The following is a 19733-nucleotide window of genomic DNA, read 5'->3' as shown; positions in this document are numbered from 1 at the left end:
CATTTGACAATGCTCGGGTCATTATAGCGGAAGACTGTGCCATCTCATGCATTGGTCAATTTTTATTACACTAATCATAAACATTCAGCCATGCACTTCAGTTAGGTAAAAGTGAAAAGCATTTACCTAGAGATATTCTTGAGCCTTCCCTGGAAGAAGCAACTGTGCAAGAAACATTAATTTGATTGAATTAATTGAATTAATATTGAGTGCAGCAATCAAAAATGATTTGTCAAAAATAATTTGGCAATGTTTGCCACCCGAGAATAAAAGGATCTGCTCCATGACCAACAGAAATCAATAGAGCATCAAAGACAATATAATTGTCTTCAACTCATCATGAGGCCAGGAGATAATGGTTGTAGAATCAGTCATATAGCACAGAAACATGCCATTTGGCTCATGTCACCATCAAGAGTTTATCTACACTAATCCCATTTACCACCTCCTAGTTTGTAGCCTACGAAGCTTTCTGATGGAAGTGCTTGTCCTGATGTATCTTTAATGTTCAACAGTGATTAAAAGAAAGTGTCTTATTTCAATCAGTTAGTTAAAGATTACTGTCAGTTTCCAAGACTCTGAACTGCCACTGTTGAAAAAAATACCAAGATTCGCTGAGGTCAGTTTATTTACATCCACGAGCTTCAATTTACCATTTATCTTATTGTAACACAGCGATAGCTCAAAATTAGTTGGAGAGAATGCAGTGATAGTTTTTGGCTATCCGAAACATGAGCTGAATTTATCTCCAAGAAACATTCATCTAATAATCTCAATCACAAAGTCTATGCTGACTCCACTATTTATAATTCACAGTTCACAAGTTATAGGAGTAGAATTAACTCAATCGGCTCATCGAGTCTACTCAGCCATTCAATCATGGATGATCTCTGCCTCCTAACCCCATTTTCTTGCCTTCTTCCCATAACCCTTGACACCTGTTCTAATCAAGAATTTGTCTATCTCTGCCTTAAAAATATCCACTGACTTGGGCTCCACAGCCCTCTGTGGCAATGAGTTCCACAGATTAACTACCCTCTGACTAAAGAAGTTCCTCCTCACCTCTTTTCTAAAAGAGCAACCATTAATTTTACTTCGGAGTCACGTGAGTGACTTCGTGAAGAACCCCGCTTCCACGCATGCGTGTCATATCGCTACACGCATTGCAACGAGTCACACAGAGGGGAACGGCGTTCCCCAAGCGGGAGAATTTGAAAGTCGGGAACAGCAGGTAAGAGACTCTGCGTTTTCCCTCTTTTACTACTTACTTTTAGGTGGCTGCGGAAAGCCGGCGGGGAGACCCGTGGAGGGCGAGCAGCCGGCAGCAGCAACAGCACGAGTTCCCTGGAGGGGAACAACCTGTGCCCGACTTTGCTCCCGCACCGGCAAAATTCACCTCTCGGCCGGGCGGGAAGCAAAGTAAAGAGGTCCCGTATGCCAGTCTCAAGCGAGACTGACTTGGGACCAGTCGGTAGCAGCCAGCACAGAGGCTGCGGGACAGACAGCACGGACCAGCGGTACCGGGGCTCGAAACGCTCAGCGAGTGCAGCGGCACTTATGGAGTCGGAACGGGACGTCCGGGCTGAAAACCTTCTTCACAAGGTAAGGGCCAGGGGATCTATAGGAACAGCCGGGGTTACCGGCTGCGGAACTGCCGCGAAGGACCAGGCCCGTGAACACCGGGGTTTGGTCCGAGCGGCTCCAACCCGCAACGGAGGGAACGACGGTCACCAGCGGGAGAAGGAAAGTCGGGAACAGCAGGTAAGAGACCCTGCGTTTCCTTCAACTTACCTTCTAGGTGCAGACATGGACCGGGTCCATGTAAGCTGCAGAAGGCCGGCGGGAGAACCGCGGAGCGGCAGTCGGCAGCAGCAGCAGCAGCAGCAGTGGCAGCCGGCAGCTGCAGGAGCACGGGCAGCTGCAGGAGTTGCGGGCAGCTGCAGGAGTACGGGCAGCAGCAGTGACACTGACAGCTGCAGGAGCGCAGGTTGCGGCAGGAGCTGGCAACGGCAGGAGCTGTAACGGCAGGAGCTGGCAACGGCAGGAGCAGCATGGGCACATCGATTCCCGGAGGAGGAAAACACCTGTGCCCAACTTCGCTCCAGCACGGTGAGAAAATTCATTTTCAGCAGCAAAGGACTTGGCAGTTGACTGGCTGCAATCTACTACAAGGGACCAGTATGTGAGTGACCAGGTGTAGTATCTGTTCTTATCAGTTTAATATCTGATACGTCCCTTATCTAGGGACCATATATTAAATAAAATCTATAATAGCTGTTATCATCAGTTTTAATGTCTTATATGTTCCTTAGCTAAGGACCATATAAGTTGGAGTGCCCAGAATTGAGGGCATTAGAGTGGGGTTGACCGGCTGCAACGACCGCAAGGGACCAGTACCGTCAGTACGGGGGTGGGTCCCACGGGTCTAAGATAAAGGAGCAGCCAGGAGCGCTGAGAGCGTTGGAGCCGGGTTAAAGGAATAGATGGAATCAGCTGTGCCAGTTATCCTCCACACCGGCCATATCCACTCCACGGAAGGAAGGACAAGCTGGAGAAGGAGGACCGTGGAACAGGGGGCAGCCAGCAGCAGCCAGCGGCACTTGGATCAACCGTAGTGGGATCAGCGGTGCCCGATGTCGGCCCCGCACCGGCCAGCTCCATGCGGCCGAGCGGTAGGCTAGACACAAATCAAACAAGGTAGTGGACTGAGAAGGGTCCGACTTTGCATAAAACCGCCGGCAACCAGCGCCCGAGAGGGCTGGAGCGGGAAGAAGCGGTGTATGGAGCCTTGCTCCAATGTGATAACCCACAGCAGTACCTCTTTGAGGGCTGCACAATGCTTCTACCCCATCAGAGGGGAGCACTGTGGGTCAGTTCTGGGTTGACTTGCAAGAGGGGTCCGCAGAACAAAAGACAAGTGGGCAGCAGTTAAGCCCCACATGGGTACCCCGTGCGGGACCCTAGAGATCTCTAACTCTATAAAAAAGAGTAGGCAGGACCCTGATGGGCCAGAGCCTGGTAATACAGCATCCCATGATCCTGACACAGCAGGGACTCTGCTGGACATGGTGGCTGATTACTTTAACCAAGTCAAACATGGGTAGACTTGGATCCAGGATGGCAATAGTATTACTATATGTCTGGCCACAAACGCCAACAGGGAAAAAATTTACAGACACTGGCCAGACATCTGCCACCTGGCAACGGTGAGGCATTACGGGTGCCCAGTGTAAACCAATGCATTTGGCAGCATATGGGGACGAACATCAGGAACCAGGACCTCAAGATCCAGAGAACCTTAAAGGGATTGACGGAAGGCATCATAGAATACACTCGCACCCTGGACTAAATGTAGGTAACCAAAGACCATCTAGACGCACTAGCTCTGTTTAGTAATATGCAATATGATCTGAACTACACATGGAAGGCGGCCATTCAGCCAGCACTGGGACCCCAAAAAAAATGCTACCATTTGCAAACAAAGAACCGTGAGTGGACAAAGCCAAGACACTGGGGCTCATCAAGGCCAGCGCAAGGGCCTATTTTGGAGCATGATACCGGCCACAGGCAACGCCATAAATAATGTGGCTCATACCAGTGGCAGTGCTAGAAATCAATAACCCGCAGGATCCTTTTTTAGGGTATGGCCAGGGCGGCCACCCTGGAAGATGCGGGAACCTCAACCTCCCACACAACCCCGAACAAGAGATATCAAACCAGAACCTCCTTTGTCAAATAAACCAAGGAAATAACACAACCACCGGTAACCATGGAGGTAGGTGGGTGGGGTTTTCTTCTGTTCAAAATAGGGACCTATGATGGTAGGGGAGGTTACAACACTACAGTTATGTATGGTATATAATCACTACAGATTCATATAATCTCAGCAGTATTCAGGGTTATCTGATAAGATTTACTCATTCCAATAACCACAGTACAACATACACCAGAAGGGCATTTTGTCCTTACATAAACCAAACAATCTAAAACCCACATGGTCTACAAAAATTGTACACAAAAGATGTGATTGAGCATACTTTTCATGGAACATTAGAATTGTATCAAACATATTTATTAAAAATAAATAGAGTAGGGTTGCAGGATTATCATTGATTTTAACCCTAAACACATTTGTTCTAGATATTCATTTTAAGATGGATACTCTCTTTTTCTTGATAAGACTTGGTGTCAGCTGCGGGTTTTCTATATGGCAGGCATTGACTCAAAAGAGGAACTTTGGCAATAGAGCTTACAATAGGGGCAATCATTAGCTCCAATATTATTTACTAAAATTCTAAAACCAGCTTGGCATTGTTATGTAACAAAGCCATAGGGTGATGTTTTTCCCCCGTTCGGCCCCATCAATGGGGTACTAGGGATAATTCAACTACACTCGGCATCTGGAATTCTCAGAGTTCCGACTGACCTTCTAAATCATGGTATTCGGTCATACAGGGGATGGTTTAGAACCATGTTCCCTATTGAACATAGCCAAAAAATTATTAATTTTCCAGTGACTGGAGGCTGTCATCCATGCCATAAGACTATGGATTATGGATTTATAGAGGCTAAAGACCCACTGCACGGCATTGGGCTGTCAGACAGGACGATGAATCTCATCTCATCTGCACTAAGACTGTCAACATGGAAGCAGTACCTTTGGACATCAAGAAATGGGGCATATACTGCTTGGACAACAACCTCGACCAAAAGGCCAAGAACATTCTGGCCATATCGGAATTTTTACAAGCCTCCATTATGATAATCGATGGAGCTACAGTGCCATCAATAGTGCCACAAGTGCACTCTCCAATTACCTATCACAAGGAACGGAGCGGCACGCGGTGGGAACGCACCCCTGGTAAGAAAACCAGGTACTCCGAAATCTGGGACGTGGGTGTCGTTTCTCAACATGCTGAGGAGCTTGTAGCTCATAACAGCGTTGTCACTTCAGTAACAGACCAGGAAGATGGTTATGCTCATGGTGTTATTTACCGCACAACAAGTCCAGCCATTAAGCAAACTGAGCCTGGACTCCTGATCATCTCACCGAGAAACTGGGGTTGTCATACAGGATTTAATAAAAGAAAACAGATCGGGTTTCCTCAGGTCAAGTGTTTGAATTTATGGTACACCCATATGGCAAACGACGGTGTATAGCAAGACACATCTAACAATATATGGAATATACTAAGAACATTCGAGGTCAGAAAATGGAGTTGTTTATCTCTTAAAAGAAACCGCATGAAAGGGTCACGACTCAAACTATATTAGGTGGCTCAAATAGGTCCTAAAAATGACACTAATGTTTTAACTCTCATTCCACCAGGGCTGCAGCAACATCCGCAGCAAAAATTTGTACAGGTACCCACAGACCAAATCCTCAGAATGGCAGGATGGTCATTCAAAAAGGGGTTTTCCACAGGTTTTTATAATAAACCAGTTAAATTTTGGAGCCATCATTTGTATTAAGAAGACATTTTATGTCCAACAATATAATTGCCCGAAAGGTTACAGGGCTATGATTCTCAAATTTAAAAAAAAAAAAAAAAAAAATGTTATATAATTTTTTCATTATACCACACAACTCTTTGTATAATTGTGTTTTAAAATTACTAATGATGCTCTCTCCCAATACCCAAGGCAGTTGTGAAGCATGGACTCGTTCCACGGCATGAGGTCACAGAGCTTTGAAATCTTCACGAAGTCACTCACGTGACTCCGAAGTAAAATAGTAAGATTAAACGAGAACTTACCAGTTTGAAGTTTGATCTGTATTTTATGAGGAGTTACGATGAGGGATTTCGTGCCCTCCGCTCCCACCCTCTTATGATCATATCAAAAACTGGTATCTCTTTGATAATCTTACTATGTTAGATCATTATAGGTTCCTGTGACCTCACACCGCTGCTTTGAAGAATGGCACGCATGCGTGGAAGCGGGGTTCTTCACGAAATCCCTCATCGTAACTCCTCATAAAATACAGATCAAACTTCAAACTGGTAAGTTCTCGTTTAATCTTACTATTCTGAGGCTCTGAGCCTCTCCCACCTGTGGAAACATCCTTTCCACAACTACTCTATCTATGCCTTTCATTTTTCTGTTTCAATGAGATCCCCCCTCAACCTTCGAAACTCCAGCGAGTACAGGCCCAGTGATGTCAAAAGCTCATCATATGCTAACCCACTCATTCCTGGAATCATTCTTGTAAACCTCCTCTTGGCCCTTTCCAGAGCCAGCATATCCCTCCTAAGATATGGGGACCAAATTTGCACGGGTTAATGTAAGGGTTAAACAGACCATGTGAGCTAAATTGGAGTTGTCAGCTAATTTAGCAACACAGCATTTCAAAACCTGCTTAGGAAAACAAGTAGATGTTTTCGAAGAATGCTTGGGCTAATTCAAAGGGGGCAGTATATTATGAGGGCACCTGCAACCGCTAATGCAGACTGAGGAAGTGTCATATCATCCAAGGTGATTTCTTCCAGCCAAAGTATTAAACAGATGATTTGCATGCTCACAGGAATATTAATGCAACAATGACTGAACCTCATTCACTGTGAAACCCTCTGCAATATGCTTTTTATTGTGAAAGGCACTGTACACATTCAAGTCTCAGCATACACAGAAAAAAATGTGGACATAAAAAAATCCAGAGCAGAAGCCCTGTAATTCCTGGCAATCTACCTTTGTGAAACTACATGCTAATAATTGAATCTCAACATTGCAATGAAGTTGTAACTATATCTGCTTAGTAGATAAAGCGTCCTAATGCAATACTGAGACCATGGGACATTTTGAGTTACACAATTCAGCTAAAGCCCTCTAGTTGGAATGCTACAGTCAGACTCAGTAGGTCAAACCATATTTACCATTGGCCAATTGTTCCACGGAGAATAAATAGCAATATTCTCCTTTTGAGTCAGCTCATCTCCAACACAAAAAGGATAAATGTAGCCCTTGCTTTCCCTCTCTCTCCATCCCCTCCCCTTCCCAGTTCTCCGACCAGTCTTACTGTCACCGACTACATTTTATCTCTGTTTGCTCGTTTGTTACCTTCTCCCAACTAACAATGATCTATTCTACATTTTCCTTGTTCTCATTCCCTTTGTCCTGTTTTCACACCCCACGCTTCCTTATCTATACACTTCCTTATCTATGTAATGCCCACCCCCCTGACATCAGTCTGACGAAGGGTCTCAATCCGATACGTCACCCATTCCTTCTCTCCAGAGATGCTGCCTGTCCCGCTGAGTTACTCCAGCATTTTGCATCTACCAAAAAGATAAAGTCTGATGATCTGGAAATCAGACTTCAGCAAATCTGACTTGTTGCACTGACATCATGAAGTCTGGCAGCAACACATTGACACGCAATGTTGAGAGGCCAGATCAACCTGCATCTGCCACAAAAGATGCAGATAAATTTGACTCTAATTCAATCTTTACCTTTATTTACATACTATCTTTAGCCATTTTAGGGTATTTCTACTTTATTTGATTTAAAAAAAATCTAAGTCAATCATCTTCACATCACGTAACTAGTGGAGACACTTAAAAAAACAGAGAACAAGGCCTTTCACAGAGGTGAACTGGGCGGGATCTGGGATCTCCCACCTCAGCAAAGATCTTAGAGCGAAGCAAGATAGGTTACTCTCACGCAAACGTGAGGTGCGCTCATGGGCGGTTTCATGGGTGATTACAGGACACATTTTAGCAAGCTGACTCCGCCATCTTGTTCCGCCATCTTGCTCCGCTTTCTTGCTCCCGCCTTCTTGCTTCCGGCCAAAGATTGGATCCGCAGCGAGGAGAAGGAGTGCAAGGCCCGGGGCAGCGGGGCAGAGAGAGTGCGGGGCCCGGGGCAGCGGGGAGAGAGAGTGCGGGGCCCGGGGCAGCGGGGAGAAGGAGTGCGGGGAGAGAGAGTGCGGGGCCCGGGGCAGCGGGGAGAAGGAGTGCGGGGAGAAGGAGTGCGGGGCCCGGGGCAGCGGGGAGAGAGAGTGCCCCAAGACAATGTTTCTTATTTACAATGTTTCTTATTTAATGTCCCTTGTCTAGTCTGAAATAAAGTTCATTATTGGTTTAGAAGAAATATAATTGTGTGTGTTATATACATTTATATAATTTTCATGTATGTGTGTTTATAAACATTTTATTCCTTAACAAGAATCAACAGAATTATGAACTAATTGAATTATGAATCTAACCCTATATCACGCACAAAAAGTCCCCCCCTGTCAATCACCCTGCGAGTCGGGTCGGTTCCGGTTACTACAAAATCAACTCAAACACTGCTTGTGAGCCATTTAAAAAGAAATTATTTAAAAAACATTAAAAAAGACAATTACCAGAATCAAATTTTATTCTTGACAAGAAGTTTGAACTGACAGATTTATGAATCTGACCCACACAAACTGTTGCCCCGCAACATTGATTACAGTGCGAGTCGGGTCGGGTTAGGTAGGCTCAGGTTGCTAAAATGGGCGTGGAAAATGCCCATGATCCCCTCCATAGCGTACTACACGTCAGTCCATTGCATTTAGCAGGAGTAGCCTATCTTGCTCCGCTATAAGATCTTTGCACCTCAGTACCCAGTCACCCTTTACAGCTCAATCAAACTATCCCACAGAGCCGAGAAGTGTAGCCACAGGAAAAACACTGGAGACTGAGATGATGGGGATGGATGTGAGTGAACATCCACAACACAGCCCAATAACATTGAGTTAGTTAAAAAACAATCTGGTTTTTCTGCTCAACAAGAACAAAAATGTGAAATATATAGCATCAGAGGGGCATTATCAATATATCTGACATCACGATACTCAGGCACAGCATCCAATTCTTAGTTAAAGAAGTAGGTTATACGGAGCAAATCCACTGTGATGGATGTTATTTAACTTTTATGTGGCTGTGTGACTTGTTGCTTTACACTTAGTATGGCTTTATGGTAACTCAAATTTCACTGTACCTTAATTGGTACAATAAACTTGAAACCTTGAACTTACTCGGGGGAAAAGTGGTGGGGGGTTAGGGTCTTGGCAATGGATTGAACAACAGTGGTGTAAAATCACAAAGACCGAGATGGTGAAGCCATGTAACGATTGGAAAATATGCATGTGAACCTTTAAATTAAATGCTATGGAAAAGCAGATCAATACACACGATAAATCAACAGGGCAGTGTTATTTAGGATAAAGGAAGCCATTTTAAATGACAACAAACTGGCAGAGGGTAGAAAATGAGAAGTGAAGCAGGCAAGCAATACCCATGTCTAGAGATAAGCAGGCACAGGTCAGACATAGATGAGCGGAGGGAAGCAATGTGAGATGATCTTCACAATGGTGTGGATTTGTAGTTAGAAAATCATCTCAAATCCAAATGGTTCAGAGATTACAAACAGTTTGGTTCATCTCAGACAGCTTCCCAAGACCACTGGCCTTCTCACTCAGTCTAAAGAAGGGTTTCGGCCTGAAACGTTGCCTATTTCCTTCGCTTCATAGATGCTGCCTCACCCGCTGAGCTTCTCCAACATTTTTGTCTACCTTTCATTTCCAGCATCCAACAGTTCCTTCTTATACCTCCTCACTATTCACAGCTACTCTGCATTTTGCTAATCAACTAAACAGGAAGAGCTTATCTGGTGCTGGATTTTGTGGGAGCTTGCCACAAACCAGCCACCGCTTCTCCTACATGATAATAGTTACCACATTCGGGAAGTATTTCATTTCCGTAAAATATTTTATGAAGCCTTGAAAAGTGCAAGAGCTTTCTTTCTTTGGCTTTGATAAGGGCATCTGACAACAATATTTAACCCCAATGTGAAAGTAGCAAATGAACATCAGACAAACTCCATTTCATCCAGTGGTTAATTTTGTTCATCTTTCCTGTTGCATTCTTTGCATCTGAAGCTAAAATGGTACCACCTAATATATCTTTGTCATAAATACCCCTTTAATGATAGATTATCCAGCAATTCAAGCTTAACCATCCGTTATTTTATTTTTTTTATTGAATACACTACCCCTCACACATTAGGTCGGAAGTACCACATAATTGAGTCTATAATTTAAATTAGAGGTCGGTCTTACTGCAATATTTTGCTCTGATACAAAGCCAAAACTTTCCATCAACGCAATACAAATAACAAAATTGGAGAGAAAAGTTACTGGGATTGAAATTTGGCAAGTAGTGTGAGACCACTTCAAGGAGGTAGTTTCACATTATAGTTAGTGCAAAATAAACTTCAAAAAAAGTTTGTGAAATCTCAAAACTACAATTTTAACCTTTACAATTCTGGCAATAAACAAAAGATTTATTTGGCACCTCTTTACTTCTCCCAAGAATCTCAACATTTGAAATACTAATACTTCAGCCATTCTGTATACATCAAGTTCTTACAAACACCAATGGCATAAAGTGCAGGTCAATATGTTTGAAGATACCTTTGGGTAGTACAGACCCTAATTTAAAAAACATCTGGGATGACATGTGAATTATCTACTTTTCTTGTTTTGTGGGATTTGATCATCCATGAGAAGCAGGACAGACCAAGGATTTTTTTGTAATTTCTTGAAGTAATTATGATCACCTTCAAAAAACGAGTCCTTCTCAACCGCCTTCTCCCGGTGATCAGAATTGCAACATGGAGTCCATCCAGATATAACAGTTACGATATTTACTCTGTGAAAATTTTTCGAAAAAGTTAAGGACATAGGGAGCAGCGTCAGCCACGGTATGTGGTCTTTTTCTATCTCAAAAAAGCTTTGGCTTAAGGCTCAACCTTAAAAATGTATCACCGATCTGCTTCGACTACATGAAGTCATGCAAGACATGGTCCTAACATTGAGTCCACCACTGACCGAGTCCCTGTGCAGAATAGGGTCAAGTCAGACTTTGCCATTGCCCCAACCTGTTTCTCAATCTTTCTTGCTGCAGTACTACATCTCCACTGAAGTGGAGTTAAGCTTCAGGACAAATGGGAAATTGCACAAGCTGCATCTGCACTCCAATATAAAGAACACACCACGTTCTGTCACTAGGCTAAATAAGCAGGCAAGACTTGTGTATGTCTTTTGCTGCAGATTTAGTGGTGATTCACTGCCAACTCCAATAGTTAAGCTAACTCAAGTGTGGTTTTCTGTACTTTGTCTTGCTTTCTGAATGAAGGAATTACATTTGAAATTTTCGAAACCAATTCACTGAATCTGGGAAATTGGCCTTAAAAGACTAGTCACTGTTCCGGGAATCAGTCTGACGACTTTTTGCTGCACTCTCTCTACCACAAACATATGTTAAAGCATGATACTTCTACCATTCACAGAGATATTGGACCTGCGCAAAACATTCTGGCTGCATTCTCACCTGCATCTTACAGACTGGAACAAGAGGCACTGAACTGAACCTGTCCCTGTACTGAAATCTTCTTACAATTAAGGTTACCTATCAAATCTATCCAAAGCCTTAAAACATGTTTAAAAAAAACGCCTCAGTAGCAACAGTGTCTATAACAGAACAATGTGAGAGTGTTCAATAGATAATAAATTTCCCATAAGAAATGACCGCAGCTCTGTCTCTCTGCAATCTACCTGTGATAAAGAGTGGAGCCAGAATACAAACAATTCAGTACCACAAATGGAATAACGCTTCAAAAGGAGGGAGAAACGCAGAATGATACACAATTCATGGCCTTTCATGTGTTCTGCTGAAGAATATTACCCTTATGCAAAGATGTGTTTATTGTGTTGTGTTTAATGATTGTTGCACTAAATCTTTTTGTAAATGTTTGCACAGAATTCAATAACTATTTGACAAGCTTTGTAGTAAATGCTTTGGTTTATGCAGGATTGAGTTTCCTGGAACTGAATGGAAGGAAGAATGATAAATGAAACAATTTCTAAAGAACAATTCTGCATTTGGAGGAATTTGCACGTTTTGTGAAGTTAGACCAAAAGCATAACATTGATTTACTGCAGTTCTCAATTTGTGATTTCCTCATAGAGGGAGAGTCATACAGCACAGAAATAGGTCATTCAGCCCAATACACACGTGCTAACCAAGATATCCATCCAAGCTAGTCCCGTTTGCCCGCATTTGACCTATATTCCTCTATAATTTTCCCATCCAAGTACCTGGTGTGGCCTTAGGGGTGACACTGAGTTTCACAGTAACCATTCTAACACTCGCTGTAGGGTGAACTCACATGATATATTTTATTTACAATGGTAAGAAAGTCCAGGACCAGATGGGGGCGCTGTCCCTTGCCATCAGCACGTGTGCGATGATGTTGGCGATCTTGAAGATTTCCCGGCAGCTCAGTCCCGGTCTTCGAAGGAGAAGGTCCGGTGCTCAGGCTTCTTCCAGCAGCTCATCCTTGCCTCAATGGGAGGTGCTGCCGGTCTCAGGTTTCTTCCTGGCAGCTCAGCTTTGGGCTTGAAGAGGCAATGCTGGGGTCTCTGGATTATCCCGACAGCCAGTCTTTGCCTGTGTGTGTGTGTGGGTGCAGTCCCTCCTTGTCTGTGTGCTGGAAGATGTTCTGGCGTCCGAGGCTTGCCCGGCCATTCAGTTTTAGCCTCCTTATTGGCGCAGGGTGGCTAGGGTTTCTTCTCGGTAACCCAGTCTTGACCATACAGTAGTGCTGGTGGTCTCAGTGGCTCAGTCTTCCACGAACCTGCGACAGGGGAACACCTTCTCTTCGTTCCTTCTTCCTTCTTCCTCTTTCTCTCCTGTTTCTACATTTATCCTCTCCCTTCTTCCCTCTGGCTAGAATGGAGTAGGCTGACAAGGTTCAAGTGGCCGTCCAATATCAGCTAATTGGAGCCGGCGTTACCAATAATACTGAGAATTAGCCTCTCCTTGCCTGTTAGCCAGTGATAGGGATCAGAGCGCCCTCCAAGGAAGAGGGCACGCATCACACTGTCCAAATATTTTTCAAGTGTTGCTATTGCACGTGTCTTGACCTCTGACCCTGGAGGCACGTGACCAGCCACATGACAAGCCCAAGAAACAACCAGCCACCATCATATTCTGGTTCTTATGACAGATTGTTCCATAAATCCAGCACCCTCTGTGTGAAAAGCTTTCTCCCCAGGTTCCTGATAAATCTTTCCCCTCTCACTCTAAGCCTAAACCCTCAAGTTCTAGAATTCACAGTCTTGGGGAAGAGAATGTGTGCATTCACCCAATCTATGCCCCTTGTGATTTCATGCACCTCTATAAAATTACCCCTCAATCAAGATCTTATAATCTTAGCCTACCTAAACTCGCTCTGTAACTGAGACCCTGGAATCCTGGCAGCATCCTAATAAATCCTATCTGCGTTCTTTCCAGCTTAATAGTACCTTTCCCACAGTGGGGTGACCAAATCTGAACACAATGTTCCAGGTGTGATCCCACCAGCATCTTGTACACCTGTAACCATACATTCTAACTTCCATACTCAATGCCTTGTCTGTTGAAGGCAAGTGTGCCAAAAACAATTTGGCCGTCTTTTGGGTGCAGTTAGTCAAGATAATTAAGGCAGGGACTATGCAGTGGTAGCTGTGAGAAGGGATCAGAGCTGAGGAAAGCAATGTCCCAATGGTGAATAAAAAACAACTTGGCAATAAAGCAAAGGTGGGAGAAATTGATGCAGCAAAGTTCATCTATGGACTCTTCCAATTGTAAAAGTTGCAAGAGAGCTGCCATTCAAGATGAGTGCATGTTGGCATTAGTAGGGAAAAAATAAATCACTTATTTTTGCAAATAAAGTAATCCACCTTCTCTGAACCAACCTGGAGGAGACTTTCTTTCAAACAAGTCTTGGTGTTGGTTAAGCAATGAATCAAATGGAGTTGGCTGTCATCCACATATCCATGAGAACAAAAAACATGTTTCTGAATGATATCATCAAGGACAGTAAATACATGGTGAGGAAGAAACCAGCATGATAAACGGAACTAGGACATAGAAAAACCCTTATAGTGGAATAAGATATGATAATTAACATTAGAGGCAATGGAACAGTTGAGGATGATAAAATAGACAGCTTTAGCAATAGACACGTGGGATATCTTCACCCACTGACACAATTTTCTGCATTTTCGATATTTATATTTCAAGGTTTGTGTAAATGTTACATATAAACTGGGACAATCTGACACACAGTATTTATCTGGTTTGTCGTTCATTTGTACAGTATAACAATTGCTTAATTACATTGCTCTGAATAATTGAAGTCACTCTGCAGTGATATAGCAAGATGGGTGTGATATACTGTAGAAATACTGCTGCATCGCACATACCTCATAATGATAGTTCATGCAGGTCAGATGCTTCCAACATCTATCTCCACGGATCTTAATCAGCCCCTGTCAAGTATAATAACAAGTCGTTCAGTTTGGATTAAAATGCAAATGAGAAAATGGCACTGAATTTCAACATTTTCATAGTTAAAAAAACACAATTTTGTAGAATTTGAAGTATTTGAATTTCTATCATCATTAACTCACTGTAATATTTATGTAAACAGTAATTGCCTCCATTAACAAGAGACTCTGATGGATGAATATTTCAAAAGAAGTCACAATTAATAATCTGGAAGGAAATCTCAGTCCCTTGACCACAGAATAAACAAATAATAAATCAAAAGGTAGGTTATATGTACGATCACAGAAAAATGTATGTTACAAGTACAGAACCTGGTGGTTCTACTTATATAGATGAACGCCAAGAAAATTGCAGATGCTGGATATCTGAAATAAAACAAAAATTGCTGGAATCACTGAGAAGTTCAGGCAGAAACTGCACACAGAGAGAGAGGAACTTAACATTTCAGGACAAAGACAATTCTGATTCTATCTTATTTTTAACAAAGTACAATGTAGTTGCATGTAATTTCTTTCTGGTTTACACGCATCTCCAGCTTGCCCTATCTATGTTCAACCCTATATCAATGTCCATTAACTACAAGTATAATGGGTCAGAAGTTTGCCGACCTTATCTAACTCATTCATAATTTCAAAGAGTTGAATAAGTCACCACAGGGACTCATCTTTTGAGAAAAAATGTCTCATCTTGTTTACCTTTAGATTTTTACATCCGTTGTTCTTGAAACCTCTAATATTGATGATGGTGCATTAACAGGTGGGTACCAAGTACATGTACATGTAACATGGACCAAGGAAGTTTGCGATGCAAAAATATTTCAATTTCAAAGTAAGTGCGGGATAACATTTCCAACCCACTGAGCTGCACCAAGACACAAAATGGATTAAATTTCTTCTTTGCTGCAAAAAATAGAAAGGAATCAGTGGTCCACAAGAACAAAGACACCTGGATCATGGCAATCCTACTGACAGGAAGATACGCAATCAGATCGCATGGGCCTGGAGCTATGTAGCCTGACATGGGCCTTTGAAGTGCAGGCAGATTCTGATTAGAATTACAACGTTGCAGACCAAAGGATGCATCAGTAGTCAGAAAAATCCGATCCAATCTCCGCCTTTTCTTTCTCAGGTTACAGGGATATCTCGAGGTGATCTCACAAGAATTGAGGAGGCATACAGCCGAAGCTGTCACCAAGGAGACACCACTTTATAGGAAAGCATGCAGAAGAATGTAACAGGATGACAGTTGATATTAACAAAAGATTATCTCGATGACCTTCTGCCATTCCCCAGCCAGTTCTGTTATCAAGCTGTAATATTTCAAATGAGGCTTCAGATTGGGCCCCAACTACAAATTTTGTTAAGAATTCCTTCCTTCAATCCACATTACTTTGTTCTGTCCAGATAACAAACTGTGATCAATAGGATTTTATCAGTATTCAGGATGTTGTCGGGAATTTCTGTTGTCAACCTTTAAAGAACATATTCCTGCCATTTAAATCAATACCACTCCTAATTCTAAACCAGCTACAATTTTTATCTCTGTCCCATACAATTCAAATATTACCTGTACATGCTGACTCTGATAATCTTGAGAAACCCCTTCAATAGCAGGCTTCTAAGTTGTGGATAAGATGCAACCTTACAACCAAAGACAATGGAAAGGACTAAAAAGGTTTGTTCGTTATTTCTAACCATACTAATGTTTAGAAAGATAAATCCACATCGGACTGTTGTGGGACGAGTGCTACATAACATGAGCCTACCTGAATATGTCACTACCAGGAATATACGTCCATATGCCTGGGGGCAGACATGGCTTTGTGCACCAAACTCTCATCTCATAAAGACAACTGAAGTACACCAGAAGTCTCAAGTACATTGCCGTGACTAACATTCCCCTTGCAGAGACATGGAAGCATATTTAGAATAAAGTAATCAAAAATGGCAGTTACACAGCGGGTGCAGCAGCATCTATGGAGCGATGGAAATAGGCAACGTTTTGGGCCGAAACCCTTCCTCAGACCCAAAACGTTGCCTATATACTTTGCTCCATAGATGCTACTGCACCCGCTGAGTTTCTCCAGCATTTTTGTGTACCTTCGATTTTCCAGCATTTGCAGTTCCTTCTTGAATCAAAAATGGCATTCAGCTTCGGGGCTGCACAGTGGTGCAGTGCTCAAGTTGCTGCCTTACAATGCCAGAGACCCAGGTTCAATCCTGACTATGGGTGCTGTCTGTACGGAGTTTGTACGTTCTCCCTGTGACCACGTGGGTTTTCTCTGGGTGTTCCGGATTCCTCCCACACTCCAAAGACGTGCAGGTTTGTAGGTTAATTGGCTTCAGTAAAACGGAATTTGTCCCTAGTGTGTAGGACAGTGCTAGTGCAGGGGGTGGTTGCTGGTCGGTGGGGTCTCAGTGGGCCGAAGAGCCTCTTTCCATGCTGCATCTCTGAAGTCTAACATCTAAAGCTGATGCAAGAGTATCCAAATAGTTAAGATTTAAGCAGGACCCTGAAAAGGTGAGAAAGGGAGACAAGTAAGAGGGAAATGCAGAGCTGAACGATGAAGCAACGAGATCTTGAGATCACAAACCAGAGTGAATGATATTCTTGGAAGATTGTTGGAGAAGTACTATTGCAACGAAAAACATAAAAAACAGTGCTTAATTGCGTATACTTTGTCTTGGAAGCAAAGGTGATGAACTGAGGATATGTATTAATATTAGGGAGTGTGACATTATGGGCATCACAGAAACATGGCTTATAGTTGGCCAAGAATGACAACGCAGCCTAGCTGTAGGGTTTTCAGATAAGAAAGAGGAGGATAAAGAATAGAATGTTTGAAAATTAATTTCAGATAACTATTACAGATGGAAGGAGAGATAATATGTTGGAAAAATTAACAAATAAGGTGATATCATTTGAATGGAACTAAAAAGAGCAGCTATGAGATTGCTCGGAGTGTTCTAAAGATATTCTAACTGTCAATGTGATGTGGAAGAGGAATAACTGAGGTGCAAATACAAGGCGTTTGCAGAGTGCATATCCCTTGAAATATTTTGAAGAGAATCTCTTTAATTAGTGCACACCAAACCAATAAAGGGAAGTGAATGCGTTGTTTTGGAGTGAGAAATCCTAATCTGGAGAAAGAAGAGTAAAACAATAAAAAGTTCAGACCTAATAAATTCCCAATAAAAGGGGAAGTTCCAGACTGAGACCTAAAGGAGGTAGAGTATCATGTCGAATCGGAGGACGCTAAACAAGGAAACTTATGATGACAACTTCCACGAACTATGTAGCCATCAGAAATGTATGAGCTGTAATGATGAGAGTGGAAAAATAAATAAAATTAGGAAGGAAAAGACTCTATGTAAAAAGATCTGCAGGTAAAATCAAGGAAATCCCAAAGATATTTTTATAACAATGTGGAAGGATTTAAGATAATCGGATTCAACATAAGGAAAAGTTAAAAGCATAAGAACAGGGAGATTGCAATAAAACCACATAATACACAATTTGGACCAAGTGTATGATTCCAATGTTCAACACCGCGGGAAAATGTGATATCAGCAGTAGAGAGGGTGTGGAGAAGATTTAGGATGTTGGAGAATTAAAGTTATCTGGCGAGACTGACTGACTGGAAATTGCCTGAACTGTGCACAAAAGAGTTTCAAAGCTTTAGGGTGAACAGGAAAAAGCAGTTTCCCTTGCCAGAGGGATCAAAAAACCTAAGTGTTGTTATTTCAATTTAACAGGAGAATGATTAGAAGATAGTTGAGGAAAGACTATTCAACCGGAGTTGGGATGTGGGGGAGGGGACGAGGAGAGGGGTTGTGGTCTGAAACTCCCTCCCTGAAAGAATAGTGCAGGCAGGAAATCTTATCACATTTCTTGGATGATCACTTGAACAATCCTGATCGCTAAGATCACAGAATGAGAAGAGAATTTAACATGAATAGCTTCACTTTTGGCCTGCATGGACATAACGGATCTTCATGTGTTGGAAAGACCTGCAGATGCTTGTTTAAATCGAAGGTAGACACAAAATGCTGGAGTAATTCAGCGGGTCAGGCAGCATCTCTGGAGAGAAGGAATGGGTGACGTTTCCAGTCAAGACCCTTCTTCAGACTGATGTCAGGGGAGGGGGCTTCATTTGGAATATGTGTTGCCATTATATTAGAGGCAGTGGAAGATATGGAAGGGTAAAGTTAAAGGTATACTTCAAATGGCCACAATGCCATTGAGCTACAGTTTAACCAGATCACCACAGCTAATTTTACTTCGGAGTCACGTGAGTGACTTCGTGAAGAAGCCCGCTCAGGGCGCAGGTGCGGCATTACGCCAGCAAGTGCAACAGCGGCGGCAGCTGGAGTCAGGCTCTCCAGCTGCACTTTAAAAGCGCACTTTCAGGTAAGTGAAGGGTGCGTTGGGAACGGAGCGAGTAGGAGTTGGTTTTGTTTCAGGAAAACATGTCCCAACGTAAGAAACTCGCGACCAGAGCTGCCCGAGCTTTAACTCCGCCAGAGGAGTCTATTCCAGCGGGACAGCAGCCAGCGGCACTACCGCTGGAACAGCGGTTTGAGATTCCTCAGACCGAGCCGGGCCCAGTCACGCCAGAGCCTACACGGCGGGCTGGGAAAGCCACCCGTAAAACTAACCGGCCGGTCGATTCCGATTCGTCGGAGGAGGACATGTCCACCCCCAAGCTGGGGAGAGACAGCCGCTTAAGCAGCATCATGCAGCTGCTGGAGGGGATGGTCTACCGGGAGCAGCAGCGCTCTCGGTCAGACAGGACAGGCGCCCCCTCCATGGTGCTGAGTCCGGCACCCCCCTTTGCGACCTCGGACACAGAAATGACAGCTCATCAACAGGATGTCTTGGCGCTCATGTGCACCACGCAATACGAGCTGAACAATCTCAGGAGAGATAACATTAGGCCAGCACTGAATCCTAAATTTGCAGGATTGTGTAGGCTCCCACTGTAGAGACCGACTCATTTCTTTTCGGAAAAGATTTAAATAAACAACTGAAAGATATGGAGGAGGCTTCGAAAACCTTTAGCCTCATGAGGGCAACACCGCCAGCACCTATACCGAAGCTTTTTATAACACCAAGGCGGCAGCACACCGCTGCATCCACCAGTCGGCATCATCCATATGCGACTGGTCAAAGCTTGGGGCCGCACTATCCCCAGAAACCTTTTTTAGGTCAGGGCCTGCAGCGGACCCCCTGGAAAATGCGCCTCCCCCCAACATCACCAGCTCGTCAACAGAAAACATCCAAAAAGAGAAAACCTCAACCCCGCCAATAACCATGGAGGTAGGTGGATCTGGTTCCTACCCGCATATTGTGAATAAGGGTGAATTACTAACA

The 19733-nt window shown here is 43.4% G+C and overlaps 1 protein-coding gene and 1 pseudogene across 4 annotated transcripts in view; one reads left to right on the top strand and one right to left on the bottom strand.

Annotated features, from left to right (window-relative positions):
* Window positions 1-19733, bottom strand: part of lmf1 (lipase maturation factor 1) — a 460297-nt gene that overhangs the window by 252257 nt on the left and 188307 nt on the right. For 3 of the 4 annotated variants that reach the window (XM_055651323.1, XM_055651324.1, XM_055651326.1), the window contains one exon: window positions 14276-14341. In XM_055651323.1, coding sequence (XP_055507298.1) covers window positions 14276-14341 — 66 coding nt within the window. Of the gene's footprint in view, window positions 1-14275; window positions 14342-14968; window positions 15025-19733 lie in introns of those variants that run through there. The other variant, XM_055651325.1, reaches the window with a different exon arrangement.
* On the top strand, window positions 2161-2332 carry LOC129707132 (U2 spliceosomal RNA; annotated as a pseudogene).

Source organism: Leucoraja erinacea, chromosome 20, assembly GCF_028641065.1.
Source record: "Leucoraja erinacea ecotype New England chromosome 20, Leri_hhj_1, whole genome shotgun sequence".
Taxonomy (NCBI): domain Eukaryota; kingdom Metazoa; phylum Chordata; class Chondrichthyes; order Rajiformes; family Rajidae; genus Leucoraja; species Leucoraja erinaceus.
This window is presented reverse-complemented; position numbering and strand designations above follow the sequence as displayed.